Source organism: Molothrus aeneus, chromosome 21 (genome assembly GCF_037042795.1).
Source record: "Molothrus aeneus isolate 106 chromosome 21, BPBGC_Maene_1.0, whole genome shotgun sequence".
Taxonomy (NCBI): Eukaryota; Metazoa; Chordata; class Aves; order Passeriformes; family Icteridae; genus Molothrus; species Molothrus aeneus.
Window position 1 is genome coordinate 2,632,534 of NC_089666.1, and position 21,085 is coordinate 2,653,618.

Here is a 21,085-nt window from a genome sequence, read left to right on the forward strand (position 1 = left end):
CGAAAGCACGTGGGGCCGCGGGGCAGCGCACGGCGCCGCGGGGCAGCGCACGGGGCCGCGGGGAGAGCGCACGGGGCCGCGGGGAGAGCGCACGGGGCCGCGGGGAGAGCGCACGGGGCCGCGGGGCAGCGCACGGGGCCGCGGGGCAGCGCACGGGGCCGCGGGCAGAGCGCACGGGGCCGCGGGGCAGCGCACGGGGCTCCGGCTGTGGGAGCGCGCCCGTGCGAACGCGCGTGGCCGAGCGAGCGGGGCCAGCGACGGGCACGCGCGCGGTCGTGCAAGAGCGCGCGCAGGCGGCCGCGAGAGCGCGCGTGTGCTGCTTGCACGCCCGCAGCTGCAGCCACTCGTGCACGCCTGCGGCTGAAAAGCACGGGTGGGTGCAGCTTCCCCACGCCGAAAAGCGCCGGCGGCTGCCCGGCCGTGGGGACAGGGATGGGGACACGCGGTGCCACCTCCGTCCGCCCCCTGCGCTGCCCCGGCGGGCTGAGCACTGGCACGCTCATCACACCCACGGGGCTGCAAATCGCTTCTGCTGGGCTGCGAAAGGGCCGGGGGGTGCAGAGAGGCGAAGGGAGGGTGGAAAGGGGTAAGGGGAGAGGGTTCCGGAGGGATCTGGAGGGTCCGCAAGAGGCCGAGGCCGTGTCCGTTCCGTGGGATCGCGGGCGTGTTGGGGCTCCCTCGGTTGCACCCCGAGGCTCTCGGGGAGCGGATTTTTGGGCCGAGACCGCCACCTTCTGGGAGGTCACGGGCGGCTCCGCGGGTCACGGAGCCCCCCGGGCCCACGGCACGGGGAAATTGAGGCAGGGCTGGGAGTCACCCCCTCGTCACCACGCCGTGTTTATTGTGGGACCGACAGTAATGCCGCGGGATCCCACCAGGGATCTCTCGTGGGCTGCTGCAGGAGCCCTTGTGGGGAAACTGAGGCAGGGAGACCCCACTCATCTCCATCACCTCCACCTCAACCCAACCCCTCGCTGGTGCGGCTAGCACAGTTTGGGTGAAAATAATGCAAAATCCGGCAAAGCACACATCCACCCCGCCAAGAGGCACCCCAAACTCCCGCGTGTGAAGAGCGGGAGGTTGCTCAGCACTTCTAGCCAGGCTTGGTGCTCCCCAGTCCTCCCAGTCCTCCCAGTATAACCCGGCAGAGGGCACCAGTAAGCCCAGTTGTGGCCCTTTCTCCTCCCGCCCCCCCTTGCTGGCAGCAGGGGGAGGGTGGAGGAAGGGGAGGAGGAGGAGGAGGCGAAGGCCGGGTGCGGGGGGATTTAAGGGCTCGCGGTCCCCCTGGCCCGGCCTCCTCCCGCCGCCCAGAGGGACGTGGGTGTAGAGACCCAAGTTAGTGCGGGTACGAGTGTGACAGCCCCCATCCCCGGTAAGGACCCCCGGGGGCCACCGCTGGCATCCCGGGGGAGGGACGGACGGAGGCTCTCCGGGGAGCGCGGGCTGAGGGGGCGTGCGGCGGAGGGGGGGCGCTGTGGGGGTGATGGGGACAGGAGAGTGCCATGGGGACACGGGAGTGTGCTGGGGACGTGCGTGTGCAGCGGGGACACGGAGATGCTACAGGGACCTGGGTGTGCAACAGGGACACAGATATGCAGTGGGGCCACGAGCATGTGGCGGGCACACAGCCACGGGATGGGGACACGCGCGTGCAGTAAGGACATGGATGTGTCATGGGACGTGGTCATGTGGGGACATGAGTGCACAACAAGGACAGAAATGCAACAGGGACGCAGGTGTGTGATAGGGATGGGGACAGGGGTGTGTGATGGAGACATTAGGGACATGGCACACACAGGGGACGTGGTGGGGACACAGGTGTGTGATGGGACTGCAGATGTGCAGTGGAGACATGGACATGGGATGGGAACACAGAGGTGACAGGGACACATGATGGGGGCACACGAGAGGTGCACAAGCACATGATGGGGACATGGGCATGGAAGGGGGACACACATGTGATGGGGACATGGCTGTGTGATGGGGACCTCACTGTGCCACAGGGGCCGTCTCGGCTTCCCCCAGCTCGGGTTGGTGACAGTGAGGTGATGCCTCATGGGACTGATGGCCAGGGAGGGGGGTAAGCTGGCATGTCCCCAGGGGGGTCACATCGGTGACTGTGCAGGGAGGGGACATTTCTTTCCGTCCTCGCTTGGCTGACCCTGGGGCAAAGGTCTCAGTGGGGAAACTGAGGCACAAGCGGGTGCCACCCACCTCGCAGCTCTCTCCTGGCAGCACCCGCTCAGCGCCGCAGGATGAAGGCTCTGTTCATCCTCCTCCTCGCCCAGCTCTGCTCAGCATCGCTGGTCCCAGGTAGGTGAGGTTTGGAGGGGCAGCACCCCAAAAGCTGTGCTGTGGGGTGCTATGAGCCCGTTCCCCCGCAGAGAGGGAGAAGGACCCCGAGTACTGGCGGCGGCAGGCGCAGGAGACCCTGCGGAACGCGCTGCGGCTCCAGCGCCTCAACCAGAACGTGGCCAAGAACCTCATCCTCTTCCTGGGGGACGGTGAGATGGGAGGGGAGCACCCACCCTGGGGCGGGGGCAGCACAGGGGGTGATGAAGTGGGTGCAATAAAGTAGGTGCTGGGATAAATTGGGGCTTCAACACATTGGGTGCTGTGGTGAGCTGCGTTCTGGGATAAACTGGGGTTCCAGTAAGTTGGGTGTTGGTGCAAAAAGGTTTGCAAAAAGATCTGTTCTGGGGTAAACTGGGTGCTGCAATGAACTGGATTTACAAAATAATGGGTGCTATGGTAAATTGAGTTTACAGTAAACTCAATTAATTTTGTGGGTGCTGGATAAACTGGATTTGCAAAAAATATTGGTGGCTGCAATCAGTTTGGTTTGTGTTAAGGTGGGTGCTGGGGTAAACTGGGTGCTGGTATGAACTGGATTTAGAGTAAGTTGAGTGCTGCAATAAATTGGGTTTGCAATGAATATTGGGTGCTGGGGTGAACTGGGTTGCAATAAATTGGGTGCTGCAATGAACTGGGATTGCAGTAATCTGGTGCAGGGATAAACTGAATTGGCAAAGAATTGGGTGCTCAGGTAAATTGGTTTTGTCATCATTTGAGTGCTGGCATAAACTGGGATTGCAATGAAGTGGGTGCTGGGATAAACCATGTGCTGGAATGAATTGGATTTGCAAAAAGTTGGGTGCTGCAATAAACTGGGTTCTGTGATAAACTGCTTTGCAATGAAAAGTGGCTACTGGGATAAACTGGGTTCTGTGATAAACTGGCTTTGCAATGAAAAGTGGCTACTGGGATAAACTGGGAGCTGGGATAAACTGGCTGCACAATAAACTGGGCTTGCAAAAATTGGTTGCTGCGATAAACTGAGCAATGGGATAACCTGGACGACGGGCTAAGTGGAGATGAGCGGGGTTTGCGCGGGGCGGGCTGTGCTGCCCGGTGCCGGTGCCGCCGGGCTGACACTGTCCCGCAGGAATGGGCGTCTCCACGGTCACGGCCGCCCGCATCCTCAAAGGGCAGCTGCACGGGCAGGGCGAGGAGAGCCTGCTGGAGATGGATAAGTTCCCCTTCGTGGCCCTGGCCAAGGTGAGCCCCCCGGGGCACTCACGGGGACACGACACCCGCCGCAAGGCCACGGGCGGGCGGCATCGACCGAGCCGAAATTAGGTCAGGGGCGGGCGAAGGCAGCTGGCTCTGGTGCCCGCTGGCCGTGCCAGGGGCCGGCCGTGGGAACCAGGAGGGGGGCAGGAGGAGCCCGCCGGCTGCGGGACGCCACGGGACCCCCCTGCTTCTCCCGGGCTCGTTTTGCTGAACAAAACATTTTAAAATAATAATTAAATTCGAAGCCAGCAGCCACCTCCGTTCACCCCGTGGGGATGCCCGTGGCAGTGGCTTCCATCTCCCTGCCAAAAGAGGGACTGAAAAAAGGCTAAAAGCAGCAAAATGCAGTGAGGGGGGAATGTGCCCCCACGGTGGAGGGAGCAGGGGGTGAAATGAGGGGCAAAGGGCAAAAAGAGGGGACACAGGTGGGATGGGGGTCTGGTGCAGCCAAACAGCAGAGAGAGGGAAGCCCCAGGGTGGGAGTGGTGCTGTCAGTGGCACTGATGGTGGAGAAAGACAATGATGGTGGTGATAACGATGGGGTTGATCCATCTCCCACCTTCCAGACCTACAACACCAACGCTCAGGTGCCCGACAGCGCGGGCACGGCCACCGCCTACCTCTGCGGTGTCAAAGCCAACGAGGGGACACTGGGGGTCAGTGCCGGTGTCACCCGGGACCGCTGCAACACCACCAAGGGCCAGGAGGTGACCTCCATCCTCCGCTGGGCCAAGGAGGCAGGTGAGGGACAGAGGGACTCCTGGGCAGGAGGTCCAGCGGGCGGTTCTGGGGGTGTTCTCACCATTGTCCCCTGAACTGGTGGCGCAGGCAAGGCCGTGGGCATCGTCACCACCACGCGCGTGACCCACGCCACGCCCAGCGCTGCCTACGCCCACTCTGCCAACCGTGACTGGTACTCGGATGGGGAGATGCCCCCGGACGCCCTGGAGGGGGGCTGCAAGGATATCGCCCGGCAGCTGGTGGAGAACATCCCTGACATCGAGGTAGGGATGAGGACACCAGGAATGTGCCCCACAGGCAGGGGGATGGGACCAGGACAGCCTAGGATGGGGGTTGGAGCCACCCAAGGGTGGGGACAGGGCTGTGGGTAGATGGTGACCAGGACCACCACTGGTTGAAGAGCCAGGACTCCCAGGAGATGCTGGGCTGGAACCACCAGTGGTTGAAGGGCAAGGACTCCCAGGAGATGCTGGGCTGGAACCACCAGTGGTTAAAGAGTCAGGACTCCCAGGAGATGCTGGGCTGGAACCACCACTGGTTGAAGGGCAAGGACTCCCAGGAGATGCTGGGCTGGAACCACCAAGGGGTGCAGGGTCAGGACTGTGAGTGGGTACAAAACAAGGACCACCCCTGCAAATGTGAGGCTGAGACCAGCCATGGGTGGATATGGAACCAGGACCACCAATGGGTGCAGAGTTGGGACCCCAATGCAATGGTGGGCTGGGACCACCCATGGGTGCAGAACCAGGACCACCCATGGGTACAGAGTTGGGGCCCTCATCAAATATGGGACCAGGACCACCATGGATGGGATACCAGCACTTTCAGGTGGACATGGGACCAGGGAATTCAGACATAGGTCTTGGACCACAAGCACCTGTATGATCAAGCCCCACAAATCCATCTTAGCCTCCTCCCTTCCCATACTTCCCAGACCCAAAATTCTTCCTTTTTCCCCCAGTTCTGCTCCTTACTGTGGATTTATGCAGAAATTCAGCACTGTAAATAAATCTTCTTCTGTCCTTCAAAATAGCCCCAAAGCAAAACATCCCAGCCTGTTATTTAGCTCTTTAATAGCCTCTTTTGCTGTTTTTTTTTCCCTTTAATATAATTTTAACTCTGTCCCAGGCTGGAAATAATTATATAGTGGGGAAAAGACTTTTTTTCCCTTCTTTTTTGTTAATAATTTTGGCGTTGGTGTTTTGCAGCTTTATAATTCACCTTCTACACAGAGAAAGGGGGAAAAAATACAAAAAAACCATAAAATCTCTGCTAGGTTATAAATAACAGAGGCCAAATAAATCAGGCTCCAAAGCAAACAGGGAGAGCCGCGGGATGGGGCTCCATCCCAGCGGGTTCATGTGGGGATCCCGATGTGGAGCATCCTTCCCACAGATTGGGGAAAAAAAAATTCAAAAAGCCAAATCCCTGCTGGAAATGGTTATTTTTGTCCTGGGTTTTAATTAATAGGAAGATATTCAGAGTTATTTTGGGCAAGGTGAAATTCCTCGGGTGTTTTTGCCCACAACTCCAGGGCTTTCCTGGACATCCTGCTCCACCCCTTTGGGATCTTCCCCCATTAAACCCCAGCTGGAGGGGGAGATTTCAAATAGTTTAAAAATATTAAAAACTACCTTTCCACCCCTCTTTTGCAGGTGATCCTGGGTGGAGGGCGGAAATATATGTACCCCAGAAATGTCAGTGATGTGGAATATCCCCATGAGGAGAAGCAGCGGGGCACCCGCCTGGACGGCCGGAACCTTGTCCAGGCGTGGCGGGAGGCCAAGCCCCGCGGCAAGGTGACAGGGACTCTGGGGTGGGGTGCACACACATCTCCCCCCTGTGACCCTGTTGAGCCATTCCTGGGGGTGGAATATCTTGGGGAGTGTCTCAGGGATGGCAGAAGCAATGGGGAGGTGACAATGCCTGTCCCCTGTCCCCAGGTTGCTGAGTACGTGTGGCACCGGCGGGGGCTGCTGGCGCTCAACCTCACCCGTGTTGACTTCCTGCTGGGTGAGTCCCTGCACCCACGGGTGCCCTGGCATCAGCTGGGTGCTTTATGAGGACCCCTGCCCTGTCCTGGGCTGCTGGGGCAGCTGCAGTGGCCAGTTATCCTCTAAGGGATGGTGCCATGTCCTGGACATGCTGGTAGCCCCCAAACATGGTTCTATTCCCTTGGGGATGCTGGTACCCCCCCAGATGATCCTGTTACCTCCCTGGGGATGCTGGTACCCCAAAGGCATGCTGTTACACCCCCAAGGGTGGTGCTCCTGCTGCCACCTCCCAAAGAGGCTGCAATTTCCCTGGAAATGCTGGTGCCCCACCCTGGGGACGCTGGTGTGCCCTCAAGGATGTGCTGCCCACCAAGGACAATGTTACACCCCCAAGGATGCTGCTGCTCCCACCCTGGGATACATCTCCCTCCTAGGGATGCAGTTCTTTTGTCAGCAGTGAAATTCCCATCCCAACTGGAATGTGGAATCCAGCAGGGCAGGAGGAAGGAAGGGCTGGGATTGTCCGGTTTCTATCTAATCTTCCTGGATCCAGCAGTGTGTGAAACACTTGAGTCAGCACAAGGAGCAGGATTAGGCCCCCCCTTTTTCTTTTGGTGGAAAAGGATGTCTCCAGCAGTGTCCCTGTCCCCAGGCCTCTTCGAGCCAGGGGACATGATGTACGAGCTGGACAGGAACAATGATACAGACCCGTCCCTCAGCGAGATGGTGTCCGTGGCCATCAGGATGCTCCAGAAAAATCCCCGAGGGTTCTTCCTCCTGGTTGAAGGTGGGGTGCAGAAATGGGGCATAAAAGGGGGCAATGGGGGTGCAAAAATGGGGGGATTCTATAAAAGAAGGGTGCAAGAGGAGAATTAAAGGGGTGATAGGGACACAAAGAGAGGAAAAAGGGGGTGATGGGGTGCAAAAGAGGGTGCAAAAAGGTGGGGAATTGGATAAAGGGGAGGTACAAAAAGTGAGGATGAGAAGGTGGACAAGGATGATAAAGGGAGTGATGGAAGAACAAAAATGGGGATTCAAGGTGATGGTGCATAAAGGGAAGATAATGGGGAGATGAGAGTGCAAAAAAAGGGGGTGACAGGGAGGAAGGATAAAGGGGTGGTGGGGGATACATAAATGACAGATAAAGGGGATATAGGGGGCTGCAAAAAGAGGGGTAACAGGGGCAATGAAGGTGAAAAAAATGAGGGATAAAGTGGTGAAGGTGGAGTGCTAAAACAGAGTAGGGGGATGAGAAAGAGGCATAAAGGGGCTGGGGGGTGCAAAAGGGAGGATGTGGGATATAAAAAGGGGGGATAAATGGGGTGAGGGGAGGACACAGAAGGGGAATAAAGGGGGTTGCAAGGCTGGGAAGAAGCGGGCAATGCTGAGAAGTGCTGGGTTCTGCAGGCGGCCGCATCGACCACGGGCACCACGAGGGGAAGGCAAAGCAGGCGCTGCACGAGGCGGTGGAGCTGGACAGGGCCATCGGGCTGGCCACACGCCTCACGTCCACCCAGGACACGCTCAGCGTCGTCACCGCCGACCACTCGCACGTCTTCACCTTCGGCGGCTACACCCCCCGCGGGAACCCCATCTTTGGTGAGTCCTTCCCGGCCACAGCGCCGGGGACAGCTCGGGGACACACCGGGGATAGATCATGGACAGCCTGGGGACAGCTCGGGGACACCCCAGAGACAGCTGGGGGACACCCTGGGGACAGCTTGGGAACACCCCAGGGACACCCTGGGGACAGCTTGGGGATACCCCAGGGACAACTCAGGGACAATTCAGGGACAGCTGGGGGACAGCCTGGAGACATCCTGGGGACAGCTCGGGAACACCCTGGGGAGAGCCTGGGGGCAGCCTGAGGACAGCCTGGGGACACTCCAGAGACAGCTGGAGGACACCCTGGGGACAGCTCGGGACACCCTGGGGACACCCTGGGGACACCCTGGGGACACCCTGGGGACAGCTCAGGGGCACCATGGGAGGATCCCGTCCAGCTGACTGTGCCCCACCGCCAGGTCTGGCCCCGATGCAGAGCGACGTGGACCGCAAACCCTTCACCTCCATCCTCTATGGCAACGGCCCTGGCTATAAAATCGTGGCGGGCGAGCGAGAAAACGTCTCTGCCGTGGATTTTGGTGCGTACGTTTTGGGCCAAAACCCCTTGAAATCAGCCCAGTTTGGCCAAAATGAGCCGGGTTCTTAAATGATTCTCACTTCTGCCGTTTGCCCCCAGCACACGCCGACTACCAGGCGCAGTCGGCCGTGCCGCTGCGGCAGGAGACCCACGGTGGCGAGGACGTGGCCGTGTTCGCCCGCGGGCCCATGGCCCACCTGCTGCACGGGGTCCACGAGCAGAACTACATCCCCCACGCCATGGCCTACGCCGCCTGCATCGGCTCCAACCGAGGCCACTGCAACGCCGCCGCCCGCCCCGCCACCCCCCTGCTCCTGCCCTTCCTCGGCCTCCTCCTCCTCCTCCTCTGCTAAAGTGCCTCTTGCAAATCACCGAGGGGGATTTATTTTTAATTCATCCCCCCTTTTTATTTTTCTGTGGACAGCAGCGCCCGGGAAAGAGGAGAGAGAGAACAGAGAGACTCAGCGGAGCAAAAGCAGCCGCCGGTGGTTTGGTGCTGGGAGCTGCCTCTGTAAATACATGGTTCCTTCCCTATAATTAGCAGCGTTCCCTGGCCTATCCCAAACCCACCGCGGGATTTGGGATGGCAGCCGGAGCCTTGGTGGATAAAACCCCCTCTTTGAGCGAAACGCCGTGGGGCTGGGTCCCAAAATGCCTTTGTGGTCCCTTGGCTGAGGACTGACCCTGGTGCCCAACTCGTCACATGCGTGGAGGAGCCAGGGACCACACGAAGATGGGAAAAAAAATTAACTCATCGAGTTAATTTGTCCCTAAACTTGGGTTTTGTTGTCTCCTCAGTGATTTATTTTGTTTTAAAATTCTTCGGGTTAAAGCAATTTGCTGCCCCGGGAGGGATTTGGGAGGGGTTGGGGCTGGGGTTGTGGAAGGGGGGTAAAGGCAGCAAAGCTGGATGTGAGGGGTGGGACGCCCTTGGGCATGCCCTCTTCTTTGGGGTGAGCTAATTAGGGGGATAATTAGTGATGGGGTCACAAGGGGAAAGGGCTTGTGCAGCTGGAGGGGTGCTGGGAGTGACACTGGGTGAGCAAAGGGTGCTGGAAGCAGGCAAATGTCACTGTGCCAGTGCCACTGTGCACTTGCACTGAGCTGAGCAAAAGGTGCCCTGCGTGTGCAAATGTCACCAAGATGTCACTGTGCCCGAATTCCCCGTGCATGTACAGAAGGCACTGTGCACGTGTGACTGTCACTGTGAGTGACACACAGTGAAAATGTGCAGTGCAAACACGTGCCTGAGTCCCTGGGCTTGTGCAAATGACCCCTGGCACGGGGCAGAAGTCCCACGGTGCCCCTGAGCTCCTGTGCTTGTGCAGATGGCTGGGAAAACACTGCCCTGCCTCCCCCAAATACCCCCAAACCCCCTAAACCCCTCCCTCGTTTTTCATTCATTCACCAGTTTTATAATTAAAGGTCCAGTTCCTCATTAACCAGGATCCTCCAGAGCGGGTGGAGGCTCTGACCCTGGCAGGGATGGATTGGGGGGGCTCTGAACTCAGCAAGGCAGGATCTGGGGGGCTCTGACCCTGGCAGGGCAGGATTTGGAGGGCTTTGACCATGGCAGGGCAGGATTTGGTGGGCTCTGACCCCAGCAGAGCAGGATTTCGGGGTGCTCTGACCCCGGCAGGGCAGGATTTGGGGGTTGCTGACCTTGGGAGGGCAGGATTTGGGGGTCTCTAACCCTGGCAGGGCAGGATTTGGGGGTCTCTAACCCTGGCAGGGCAGGATTTGGGGGGCTCTAACCCTCGCAGGGCAGGATTTGGGGGGAGCTCTGACCCTGGCAGGGCAGGATTTGGGGGTCTCTAACCTCAGCAGGGCTGGATTTGGGGGGCTCTAACCCTGGCAGGGCTGGATTTGGGGGGCTCCAACCCTGGCAGGGCAGGATCTGGGGTCTCTGACCTCAGCAGGGCAGGATTTGGGGGTCTCTAACCGTGGCAGGGCTGGATTTGGGGGGCTTTGACCATGGCAGGGCAGGATTTAGTGGGCTCTGACCCCAGCAGGGCAGGATTTGGGGATTGCTGACCTTGGGAGGGCAGGATCTGGGGGGCTCTAACCCTCGCAGGGCAGGATTTGGGGGGAGCTCTGACCCTGGCAGAGCAGGATTTGGGGGGCTCTGACCTCAGCAGGGCTGGATTTCAAGGGTGCTGACCCTGGCAGGGCAGGATTTGGGGGTGTCTAACCCTGGCAGGGCAGGATTTGGGGGGCTCTAACCCTGGCAGGGCAGGATCTGGGGTCTCTGACCTCAGCAGGGCAGGATTTGGGGGGCTCTGACCCCCCCACCTTTGCCCCCCAGGCAGTGCCAGATCCCGAGCAGGGCCGGCTGCTGGCATTCCCAGAACCTGGGCTATGTTTAACCACTCCCGGGGTGCCGCGTGGTTTTTGGGGGTTCAGGGGGGTGGGAACCACTCTGCCTTGGCCGGGGGATTGGCAGGACGCCGCTGGCCACGGGGCCGGGGCCAAAAGCCGCTCCTGACGCCGGGCTGACCAGCAGAGCTGAAAGAGGCACCCGGGGAGGGGGGGCTGAGGGCACTGCCCGCTGTATTTTGGGGTACTCACAGCACCCCAAAAATAGGCACCATCAAAGGAGGGCTTTGCTCAGCCCAGCTGCTGTGAAACCCCAAGATTTGGCTAAATGTCTCCCCAAAATGAGTGCTTTTACAGCCCCCACTGATGGTTTGGGGTTTTGGGGAGCCCTAGATGTTGGAGACGACCCCCACTGTAGCGATAAATAAACCTTTATTTTATACAGGACTCACGGGAAACACAAACACAGTTTGGGAGGGTGTGAAAAAATATTCCTCCCCCTCCCCCCAGTTCCAGCCTCCAGCACATTCCGGAACTTTTGTCCCTTAAAATAAAAGGGGGGAGAGGGAGCTCCACTTTGGGGTTACCCTGGATTTGAGTCCCCTCTGGTTTTTTGGGGGGAGGGGATGATGCTGGGGTTGGACCCACTCTTCATTTTGGGGTCACGGCAGAGGGGAGGCCCCTTTGTGGTGCATCACCCCCTCACCCAAAGGGTTTTTGGGGTGACAGAGATTGTCTGGAGGGGGGGGCACATCCCAATTTTTGTTGGGGGTCCCCCCCCAATCCTGCACCGGGGACGATGGCTTCAGCTCCTGGCACGGGGGTGGCACACAGAGGGGGGTGAAGCAGTGACACCCCCGCAGGTGGGGGGGTGACTATGAGCCCTGTGGGAGGGACATCAGTGGGGGCGCCCCAGTGTGGGCACCCCCACACTGCACGGGTGGAGGGGGCCAAGCAGCCTCACCGGGTTCTGGGGGGGCTGCTCCAGCTGGATTTTGATCTCAGGGCAGGGGGGGTCAGGCGGGCGGCGGCCTGGGGCAAAGGGGGGGACCGTGAGCACCCCGAGGGGTCCCCGGGCCCCACGGCGCCCCGAGCTGGGTGTGCTGGGCTACCTGGGGGGGTCCCGGGGGGGTCATCGGGCCAGGGCGTGTCCGTGAAGGCGTCGCGGTGGCTCCCCGAGGGCGAGCGGCTCTCCTGAGGGGGCGGAGGGGGGTCAGGGGGTGCTGCCCTCCCCAAAGTGTCCCCCCGGACCCCCCCCACCGCCGGGCTCCCCGTACCCGTCCCGGCTCGCCGGGCTCCTCCGCGGCGCTGCCGAAGCTGCTGGCGCTGGAGGAGGAGCGGGAGAAATCCGGCGGCTCCGGCTTCTCGGCCCTGCCAGGGACAGTCCCCAAGGCCAGGGACGGTCCCCAAGGCCACAACAGGCTGGCACCGCGCCTCGTGGCCACCACAGTGGCCCGCTGAGATGCTGTGCTGGCCCCGGGACACCCTGTCCCCACACCACCCCGTCCGGGACACTGCATCCTCGTGTCACCCTAGCCCCAGCATGTCCCATCCCCATGGCAGCCTGTCCCCACCCCATCCCATCCCTGTGCCACCCTGTCCCCACCCCATCCCATCCCTGGGAGGTCCCAGCCCCATGCAATCCTGTCCCCATGTCCCTTGTCATCACACCAACCTATCCCCGTGCCATGTGTCCCTGTGCCACCCACCTTCATGCCAACCTGCATCCAAGCCACCCGAGTGCCACCCCACAGCCCCTGCCACCTTGTCCCTGGGCCATACAGACCCTGAGTGAACCTGTCCCTGTGACACCCTGTCCCTCTGGTGTCTTGTCCCCCCACTTGTCCCTTTGCCAGCCACCCTGGTGCCACCTTGTCCCGGTGCCGCCCCACCCAGCCGTCACTCTGGCCCACTGCATTCCTTCACTGTCCCATCCCTCCGGTCCCTGTGTCACCTTCACTTGTCCCAGTGCCCATCCCTGTGCCACCCCATCCTGGTGTCACCCTGTCCTTGGGCTGCACCATTGCAGTGTCCTCCAGCCCCCATGTCACCTGCTGCTGGAGTCACCCCATCCTGGTGCCACCCTGTCCCGTTGCCACACCATCCCAGAGTCCTCCAGTCCCCAAACATTCCCACCCCAGTGCCCTCCTGTCCCCGTGTCCCCGATCCCGGTGCCAGCTGCGGGACCTGTCGGGGTTCCGGCGGCTCTCGGGGGAGCTGTGTGTGGAGCTGGAGCCGTCGGCGGCTGCGGGGCCGTCCCTGCGGGGAGGCGACGGCAGTGAGGTGACATCGGGAAGGGACATCGGGAGGGGACAGCGGCGGTGCCGGTACCGGCGCTCACCTGCCGGCCGGCGCCTCCTGGATGCTCTCGATGCCGATGGCGCTGGAGCGGCGGGAGCCGAGGGGGCCGGGCCGCCGCCGTGACGGGCTCTTCCCGGGCACCAGCAGCGCCTGCGGGGCGCCGTTAACCGGGGGGACACCGGGAACCGGGGGGACACCGAGTGGGGACAGCGAGGTACCGGTACCCACCTCTTCCACCGAGCCCAGCCCGATGGCGCTGCCGCGGCGTCCCCGGCGGCTCCCGGGCACCAGCAGCGACTGAGGGCGGCAGCGGGTCAGCGACCGGGGACCACGGGGTGCGGGGAACCCCGGCGGCTCCCGGGCACCGGGGGGGAACCGGGGGAACCCGGATACAGGGGGGGAACCGGGTACCGAGGGGGGGGAACCAGGCACCGGGGGAAGCCGGGTACCGAGACGGAACCGGGTACTGGGGGGGGCAACCGGGCACCGGGGGGCAACACGAGTACGGGGGGGCGGAGCCAAAGGTGAAATGGGAGGGGCTTTTAATGAGGGGCGGGGTTTAAGTCGCGGGGCGCGACCAGTAATTTGGGCGGGGCTTATGCCGATGAGGGGGCGTGGCCTAGACGGGCGCGGTTTGTTGAGGAACGGGGCGGGGCTTGCGCTCACAGGGTCGTTCTGGTCCGTAAAGGGGCGTGGCCGGGGGGTGGGGTGTGGCCTCAGCCACGCCCCCGCAGATCGGTTGCGCGCGCAGAGGGCGGGGCCAAGGCCAGGGCGCGGTCACAGCAAAGGGGCGTGGTCAATACCGGGGCGTGGCCAGTGCTGAGGGGGCGTGTCCTGGGCGGGGACCCGGGGAGGGGACCTGGCCCCGCAGTGCTCCGTGCGGGGGTGTGGGGGGTGCGGGACCCCCGCGCCCCACCTTGAAGGACTCGAAGAAGCCCGGGGCGGCGCCGCCGTTGTCGGGGCGCTCATCGTCGGGGCTGAGCCCCAGCATGGCCTGGCTGCGCGCCTGCAGCTCCTCGTGCAGCGTCTCCAGCAGCGCCGCCCGCGTCCGCTCCTGCGCGCCAGCCCCGCACTGCTGCGCCCACGCGAGACCGCCCAGCCCGCACCCAGCCCGAACCCAGCCCGCAACCAACCCCCGCACCCAGCCCGCACCCAGCCCCGCAACCAACCCCCGCACTCAACCCCCGCACTCAACCCCCGCACCCCGCCCCACGGCTGCGCCGTTCCAGACACCCACCCCCGCACCACACACCCTCCACCCACGCAGGACCAGCCCCCGCCCCGCTGCACCCACGCGACACCGCCCACAGCGCCCCGCAGCCACCGCTGCCACCCACGCCAGGCCACGCTGCCACCCATCCCTGCCTGCTGCACCCACAGCCCAGCGCTGCACCCACACGGGGCCGCCCCCGGCGCTGATGCCCCTCCCGTGAGACACCCCCGAGACACCCCCCATACCCCGGCACCACCGCCCTGCGCCGACGGGGACACAGCCCCTGCCCACCCACGGTGTGTGCGGGCCCCACAGCGGGCACCGCACCCACCGCACCCACATCCACAGCCTCCTGCTGCCCCACGGCGTGCCCAGCCCCTCTGGGTGCCCGCAGCCCCGTGCCCGCAGCCCCTCTGGGTGCCCCCAGCACCCCATGCCCACAGCCCCGTGCCCGCAGCCCCTCTGGGTGCCCCCAGCACCCCATGCCCACTGCCCCGTGCCCGCAGCCCCTCTGGGTGCCCCCAGTGCCCCGTGCCCGCAGCCCCGTGCCCGCACCTCCAGCTTGGCGAACTTCTCGGCACGGTAGCAGGCGTACTCGGCGTTGATGAGCTTGGTCAGCAGGAACTCCTGGAACTCGGGGCCCTGCGGGGTGCGGGCGGCCCGGGGGGAGCGTGGGTGGGTGGGTGGGCACGTGGGGGTCCCGAGGGGCTCCCCGGTGACACCCACGGGCTCCTCTCACCTTCCTGAAGACGGCGGGGTCGGGCAGCGGCGGGCCGAAGAAGGGAACGTCGTCACGGGCGGTGACGGAGACCTGTGGCGGGTGGGGGGGGGGTGACGGGACACCCCACGGGCCCCCACGGGCACGGGGACACTGAGGCACGGGGGGGTACCTTGTAGAGGGTGCCCTGGGCGCCCCCCTGCTCCAGCTGCACCACCACGAAGGCGTGGAGGAAGTTGGAGGCGATCATGTCGGGGACGAACGGGGTGTTCTCGTCCTGGAAGACGATGGCCACGATGTCGTTGCCGATGTGACGCTTCCGCTGCAGCTGTGGGGACAGGTGGGGTGCAGAGGGACACGGGGGACATTGGGGATGGGGGGAGACAGCAGGACACGAGGGACAGAGGGTGGTCACACCGGGGGCATCAAAGGAATGAAAGCTCCGGTGCCCCATAGATGCACCCCAGCCCCATGGGTGCTCCACCAGCCCCCTGCATCCCCCAGCTCCCCCCTGGCACCCATGGGTGCCTTAACAGCCCTCTGCATCCCAAAGATGTTTCCCCACACCCATGAGTGCTCTGCCATCTCTGGGCCCCACCACCACCACCCATGGGTGACCCAGGAGTCCCATCCATTCCATGGGACATCCCCAAAGCCCCCACGTCCCTTCCACCCCATAGAAGTGCCCAGGGCCACCTCTCACCCCCTACCCTCAAGCACCCAAGTGTCCCCCCCTCCTTTCACCCCCCCAGCCCCCATGGGTGCTGACCTGCTGGGCGTCCCCCTCGGTGTAGGGCAGTTTGGTGGAGACGTGGAACATGATCTCCTTGTCACGGAAGTGGCAATAGACCGACTCGCTGCCCGTCTGTCCGTGGGTCACATCCAGCCCTCCTCGGAACCTGTGTACATGCGTGGGTGGGTGGGTGGGTGAGACAGCACCCTGACCCCGAGGGTCCTTCCCCGCCCCTCGGCATCCCCTCACGCACCCCTTGAAGTCCCGCAGCTGCACCCGCTGACCCAGCACGTCGAGGAATTCGGCGAAGGCCGGGCTCTCCTCCGTGGTGCCGAAAAGCTCCTCCTCGGAGGTCTGCAGCGGGGTGGGGATGGGCGCCAGCACCCACCCAGGGACTCCCCCCACCCTGACCCCCACCCACCCCACCCCGTACCTGCCCCAGTTTTTGGTAGATGACCCCAAATTTGAAGTGGTTGCTGAGCACGTGCTCATCAAAGGCGAGGATGAGGCGGGATGCCTGCAGGGTGGGGAGGGGTCAGAAGGTGGGGAGGGGCACCCAGGGGTGCCCAGGTGCCCCCTCCCTGCAGCCCGTTCACCTTGGGATAGAGCACGGGGTAGAAGCGATCCACGTTGACGTCCTCGCACACCAGCTGTGGGAAGGAGGGAGAGGTGCTGCCTTGGGGGACTCGGAGCTGAGGGGCACCCATGGGTGCTGCCTTGGGGGGCCCGGGGCTGGGGGCACCCATGGGTGCTGCTGGGGGGGTGGGGCCGCACCCACCTTGGCCATCTGCACCACGTTGGGGAACTCGGCCAGGCAGGAGATGGGCACCACATCGTGCAGGGTGCGGGCACGGGTGCTGCGGGGCGAGGAGGGCGTCAGGGCAGCCCCGGGGCAGGCGGCTCCCGGGGGTGCCCTCCCGCAGCCCGCTCACCGCAGCAGCAGGTGGAGCTGCTCCTGCTCGTCGTACTTGAGGGAGAACACCAGGTGTCCCAGTGCCGGGTCCAGGGAGTAGTAGTTGAAGTGCTCCTGGGGGAAGGAGGCGAGGGCGCTCAGGCTGGGGGCACTTGTGACACGGGACACCCCTGTCCATGAGCACCCATGGGACACCCGTGTCCATGAGCACCCACAGCCATGGGATACCCATATCCATGAGCACCCACATCCATAGGGCATCCTTGTCCATGAGCACCCACATCCATGGGATACCCATGTCCATGAGCACCCACACCCATGGGACATCTGTGTCTGTGAGCATCCATGGGACAGCCATGTCCATGAGCACCCATGGGACACCCAGGCCCATGAGCACCCACACCCATGGGACATCTGTGTCCATGAGCACCCATGGGACACCTATGTCCATGGGATCCCCACACCCAAAAGCACCCATCCCATCCCCATGGAGCACCCGTGTCCATGAGCACCTGTACCCACAGGTCAGGTACCACCTATGGGGCACCTACACTCAGTGAGCCTCACACCCCTTGGGGCATCCAGGACACACAAACTTATGGAGCCCCATGTCCATGCAAACCTGTGGAGAACCCATTCCATGGGCACCCGTGCCAGGGGCTCTCCTGCCCATGGAGACCCAACACCCACCTCCTTCCACCCACCCCATGGAGGACCCATGCCCACAAGCAGCCACGTGCCAAAGCCCCTGTGTTCATGAGGTCTCCATGTCCTTCCATTCCCGTGGAGAACCCACCCCAAGCACTGTTGCCATGCCCATATCCATGAACCCCCATGCCCATGGGACTCCCACCCACATTCAGGAGCACCCGAGTTTGTGGTCTCCAAGCTCCTGCCCATCCACACCCACGGGCCATCCCCCAGCCCAGCCCCCAGCCCTGCAGCCCCCCAGGGCCTCACCTTGCCCAGGAAGTGCTTGCGGTAGATCTTGGCTGTGTGGTTGCCCTCCAGCTTTGCCCGGGTGCCGGGCACCGGCGTGGGGGGCGAGTCAGGGGCCCCGCTCAGCTGGTGGTTGGTGCCCTCGATCCAGTAACCCCCGAACTGCGGCAGGAGGATGAGGGGGAACGGCCCCTCCCGGCCCAGCACCTGCGCCCACAGCCATGGTGGGTGCTTTGGGCACCCTCACCAGCCCAGCCCAGCCTGGCACTGCCCCTCAGCCCCCTGCCCTACCTCGTGCACGCTGGGGTAGGGGATGTAATCCTCCTCCGTCTGCAAGACACGGAGCGGTGACGGCCACCATGGGCGGTGGGACGGGAGATGCCCATGGTGGCACCCCAGGGTGCTGCTGGCTGCGTGCCCCCCACGCCAACAACACCTACCTTGAGAGGTGGGGGGATGGCATGGCGCTGCTGGGCCATCCTGCTGCCCTGGGGAGAGAGGGGCTCTGGGTGCCTGTCTGCCCGCCTTGGGTGGGCACCCAAGGGTGGGGGGCACCCTCGGGTGCTTACCTGGGGGTTGGGAGGTGCTGCTGGCTGGAGATGGGTCTAGGTGGTGTGAGGGCGTCCAGGGGGTCCCATGGCGCTTCCTGGGGACACGAGAGATCCCCCAGAGCCCCTCTCCGGGACACCCGGCCAGCAGCGCGACCCCTGGAGCCAACTGATGATGGCAGCGAGCCAAGTGCCACCCTGCGGGTGCCGAGGGCCAGCGGGGCGGGAGCGGCGGGGCGAGGTCACCGCGTGGGGACCGCGGGGACCCCCGGAGCCCCCCAGCCCCACCCCCCTCCCCCCCTCGAAGGGCGCCCTCTGCCGGCGGGAGGCGGCGGCGCGGGGCAGCACCACGGACAGCGCCGGGACCCCGCGACAGTGGCACCGACCCCGCCAGGTGGCACCGACCCCGGGACAGTGGCACCGACCACGGGAAGTGGCACCGACCCCTCGACAGTGGCACCGACCACGGGAGGTGGCACCGACCCCGCGACAGTGGCACCGACCCCGCCAGGTGGCACCCACCATGGGACGTGGCACCGACCCCGCGACAGTGGCACTGACCCCGCCAGGTGGCACCGACCCCGCGACAGTGGCACCGAGCCCACGACAGTGGCACCGAGCCCACGACAGTGGCACCGACCACGGGAGGTGGTACCGACACCGTGAGGTGGCACTGACCCCGCGGAAGTGGCACCAAGCCCGTGAGGTGTCACCCACCCCAGGAGCTGTCACCACCCCGTGAGGTGGCACCGACCCCGAGACAGTGGCACCGACCCCGTGCCCGTGTCACCCACCCCGTTGGATGTGATCACGGCCGCGCCAGTGCCACCAACCCCGAGCCGGTGCCACCCCCCCTCGTGGAACTGTCACTGGCGCGGTGCAAGCACGGTCATTTTCGTGCCAGTGGCACCGACCCCCTGCCCAGGGTCTCTCCCGGTGCAGGTGCGATCATTCCCGTGCCAGTGTCACCGGCCCCGTGCAAATGTCGCTCTCCCCGTGGCAATGTGACCGTTCTCGTGCAAACGCCACCGGCCCCATGCAAATGGCACTGTCCCCATCAAACACAGCCCCGGTGCAAGTGTGACCCGGCCCTGTGCAAATATAATGACGTGCAAGTACGTCCCTGGTGCAAAAGGGACCCTCGTGCAATTGTCACCGTCGCCGTGCAAACAGGACATTGGTGCAAATGTCACCGTCCCCGTGCAAAGCCAGCCCCAGCGCAGGTGTGACCCGTCCCCGTGCAAACACAACCGCAGCCAAGCACAGCCCCGGTGCAGGTGGGACCCGTCCCCGTGCAAGGTGTGACCCCGGTGTCCCCGTGCCAATGCGACATCGCCACCCGGCCCCGTGCACCCCCCGGGCCGCTGCGTGACCCCGCCGGGCTGGGGGCGAGCCCGGGGGGGCTCCCCTATCGCCCCCCCCACACCCACGGGGGGCTCTGGCCTGGGAGGGTGGGGGGAGCACAGGGGGGGGGAGATGTTCGAAATGTGGGGGCCAGACTGGGGGGGGAGATTGGGTTTGGGGGGACACGGGAGTCAGAGCGGGGAGACTGGAACAGGGGCAGGAGGCGATGGGGGGCACGAGAGGGGGGCAGGTTTGGGGTACCCGGGAGGGGGGGCAGGTTTGGTGGGGGGTAAGTGTCAGGGTGCAATTATGGAGGGGACATTTGGGGGGGTCGGTTGGGGGGGTCAATGGGGGGCCCCTCCCCCCGCCCCCGCCCCCACCCCGGGTCTTTTCCCCCAGGCCCGGAGCGTTCCCCCCCCATCCCCTCCCCCGGTACCGGCAGCGGTGAAGGTCACGGGCGGACGGACCCCCCGGTGCCGCGGCGGGGATGAGGGGACATCCCCAGAGGGGCATCTCCGGGGGGACCGCGCTGCCCGCTCCCCGCAGGGCGGCACTTACCGGGGGCGGCGGGGCCGGGCGGTCCCGGAGCGGGGCCGGTACCGAGCGGAGCCGAGCGGGGCCCCGGCGCTCGCTGCCACCGCGCAGCGTCACGTGCGGCGGGGCGGGGCGGCCCCTCCGGGGGCGGTGGGACCGGGAGCCGGTACCGGGAACCGGGCACCGTAGCGGGGAACGGCCACGGGCACCGGGAACGGACCGCCGGCCACGGGCACCGGGAAAACGGCACCGGGAACGGAGATCCGGAACTGGGGATCCCCGCTCCATCCCTGATGTCACCCCCGGGACTGCCGGGGTGTCCCCTCCTTCCCCAGCGCCCCGCAGAGCGGGGGACCCCCAAACGTGTCCCTGTCCCCCCAAACGTGTCCCTGTCCCCCAAACGTGTCCCTGTCCCCCCAAACGTGTCCCTGTCCCCCTAAACGTGTCCCTGTCCCCCCGGTCCATCTCCATCCCCTGCCCGCGGTTGGTACTCGGGCACGGCTCTGCCCATCGCCTCCATCTCCCCCCAGACTCGGCTCGCGGGGCTCCCCCCCCTCTCCCCGGGACCCAGAGCTGGCTCCCCCATCCCCTCTTCCCAGCCCTGGCTCCCGGCAGACCCCGCTCATCCATGACCCCCCTCCCTGGGACTCAGGGACCCCCATCTCCATCCCCATCCCCGCTGCCCAAGCTCCTCCTCCCCTACCTCTCCCTCCCTGGCACCCCAGGAACCCCCCCCCCATCCATAATTCCCCATTCCTGGTACCCAAAGTACCCCCCAACCTTAACCCCTCCTCTCTCCCACGCAGGGCGGCCCCCATCCCTACCTGGGACCCCCACCCATAACCCCCCACACCCACAGCCCCCCAGCTCCCACCCCATTCCCATCCCATCTCTAGTGCCCATCCCCAGTACCCAGGGCCCCCTATCTCCCAAGGGTCTCTTCTCCCCCCACCTCCAGCACCCATTTGCCTCCCCCAGGGGCTCAGGGGGACACCCTGGCTTGGAGGGCCCCAAGGAAGAGCAGGAACCCCCCCAGGTGGGGACAGAGGTTGATGTGACAGGGCCAGGGCCACCA

General features: G+C 64.1%; 2 protein-coding genes across 6 annotated transcripts; one reads left to right on the forward strand and one right to left on the reverse strand.

Annotated features, from left to right (window-relative positions):
* Positions 1-1,227: 1,227 nt before the first annotated feature.
* ALPL (alkaline phosphatase, biomineralization associated) lies at positions 1,228-9,226 on the forward strand. 2 transcript variants are annotated; one of them, XM_066563906.1, is made up of 12 exons: positions 1,228-1,372; positions 2,222-2,313; positions 2,385-2,504; positions 3,446-3,558; positions 4,140-4,314; positions 4,402-4,577; positions 5,970-6,113; positions 6,258-6,327; positions 6,961-7,095; positions 7,716-7,907; positions 8,333-8,452; positions 8,551-9,226. In XM_066563906.1, exons 2-12 carry the CDS (start codon positions 2,256-2,258, stop codon positions 8,802-8,804), a joined length of 1,557 nt encoding a protein of 518 aa, XP_066420003.1. In that variant the 5' UTR covers positions 1,228-1,372; positions 2,222-2,255; the 3' UTR covers positions 8,805-9,226. The 2 variants fall into 2 exon arrangements, with proteins under 2 accessions (XP_066420003.1, XP_066420004.1); XM_066563907.1 differs by having other exon boundaries at positions 1,257-1,345.
* Positions 9,227-11,182: 1,956 nt separating this feature from the next.
* On the reverse strand, positions 11,183-20,128 carry RAP1GAP (RAP1 GTPase activating protein). Of its 4 annotated transcripts, XM_066563863.1 has the most exons (22): positions 20,035-20,128; positions 18,154-18,330; positions 18,025-18,072; positions 17,876-17,914; positions 17,606-17,791; positions 16,665-16,759; positions 16,511-16,589; positions 16,329-16,382; positions 16,166-16,249; positions 15,986-16,086; positions 15,769-15,898; positions 15,172-15,327; positions 15,021-15,092; positions 14,837-14,923; positions 13,985-14,122; positions 13,297-13,365; positions 13,109-13,218; positions 12,955-13,026; positions 12,045-12,138; positions 11,880-11,961; positions 11,732-11,799; positions 11,183-11,651 (listed from the first exon to the last, which is right to left on the reverse strand). In XM_066563863.1, exons 3-22 carry the CDS (start codon positions 18,061-18,063, stop codon positions 11,643-11,645), a joined length of 1,764 nt encoding a protein of 587 aa, XP_066419960.1. In that variant the 5' UTR covers positions 18,064-18,072; positions 18,154-18,330; positions 20,035-20,128; the 3' UTR covers positions 11,183-11,642. The 4 variants fall into 4 exon arrangements, with proteins under 4 accessions (XP_066419960.1, XP_066419957.1, XP_066419956.1 ...); XM_066563860.1 differs by having other exon boundaries at positions 13,109-13,365; positions 18,154-18,230; XM_066563859.1 differs by having other exon boundaries at positions 13,109-13,365.
* Between the last annotated feature and the right edge of the window lie 957 nt (positions 20,129-21,085).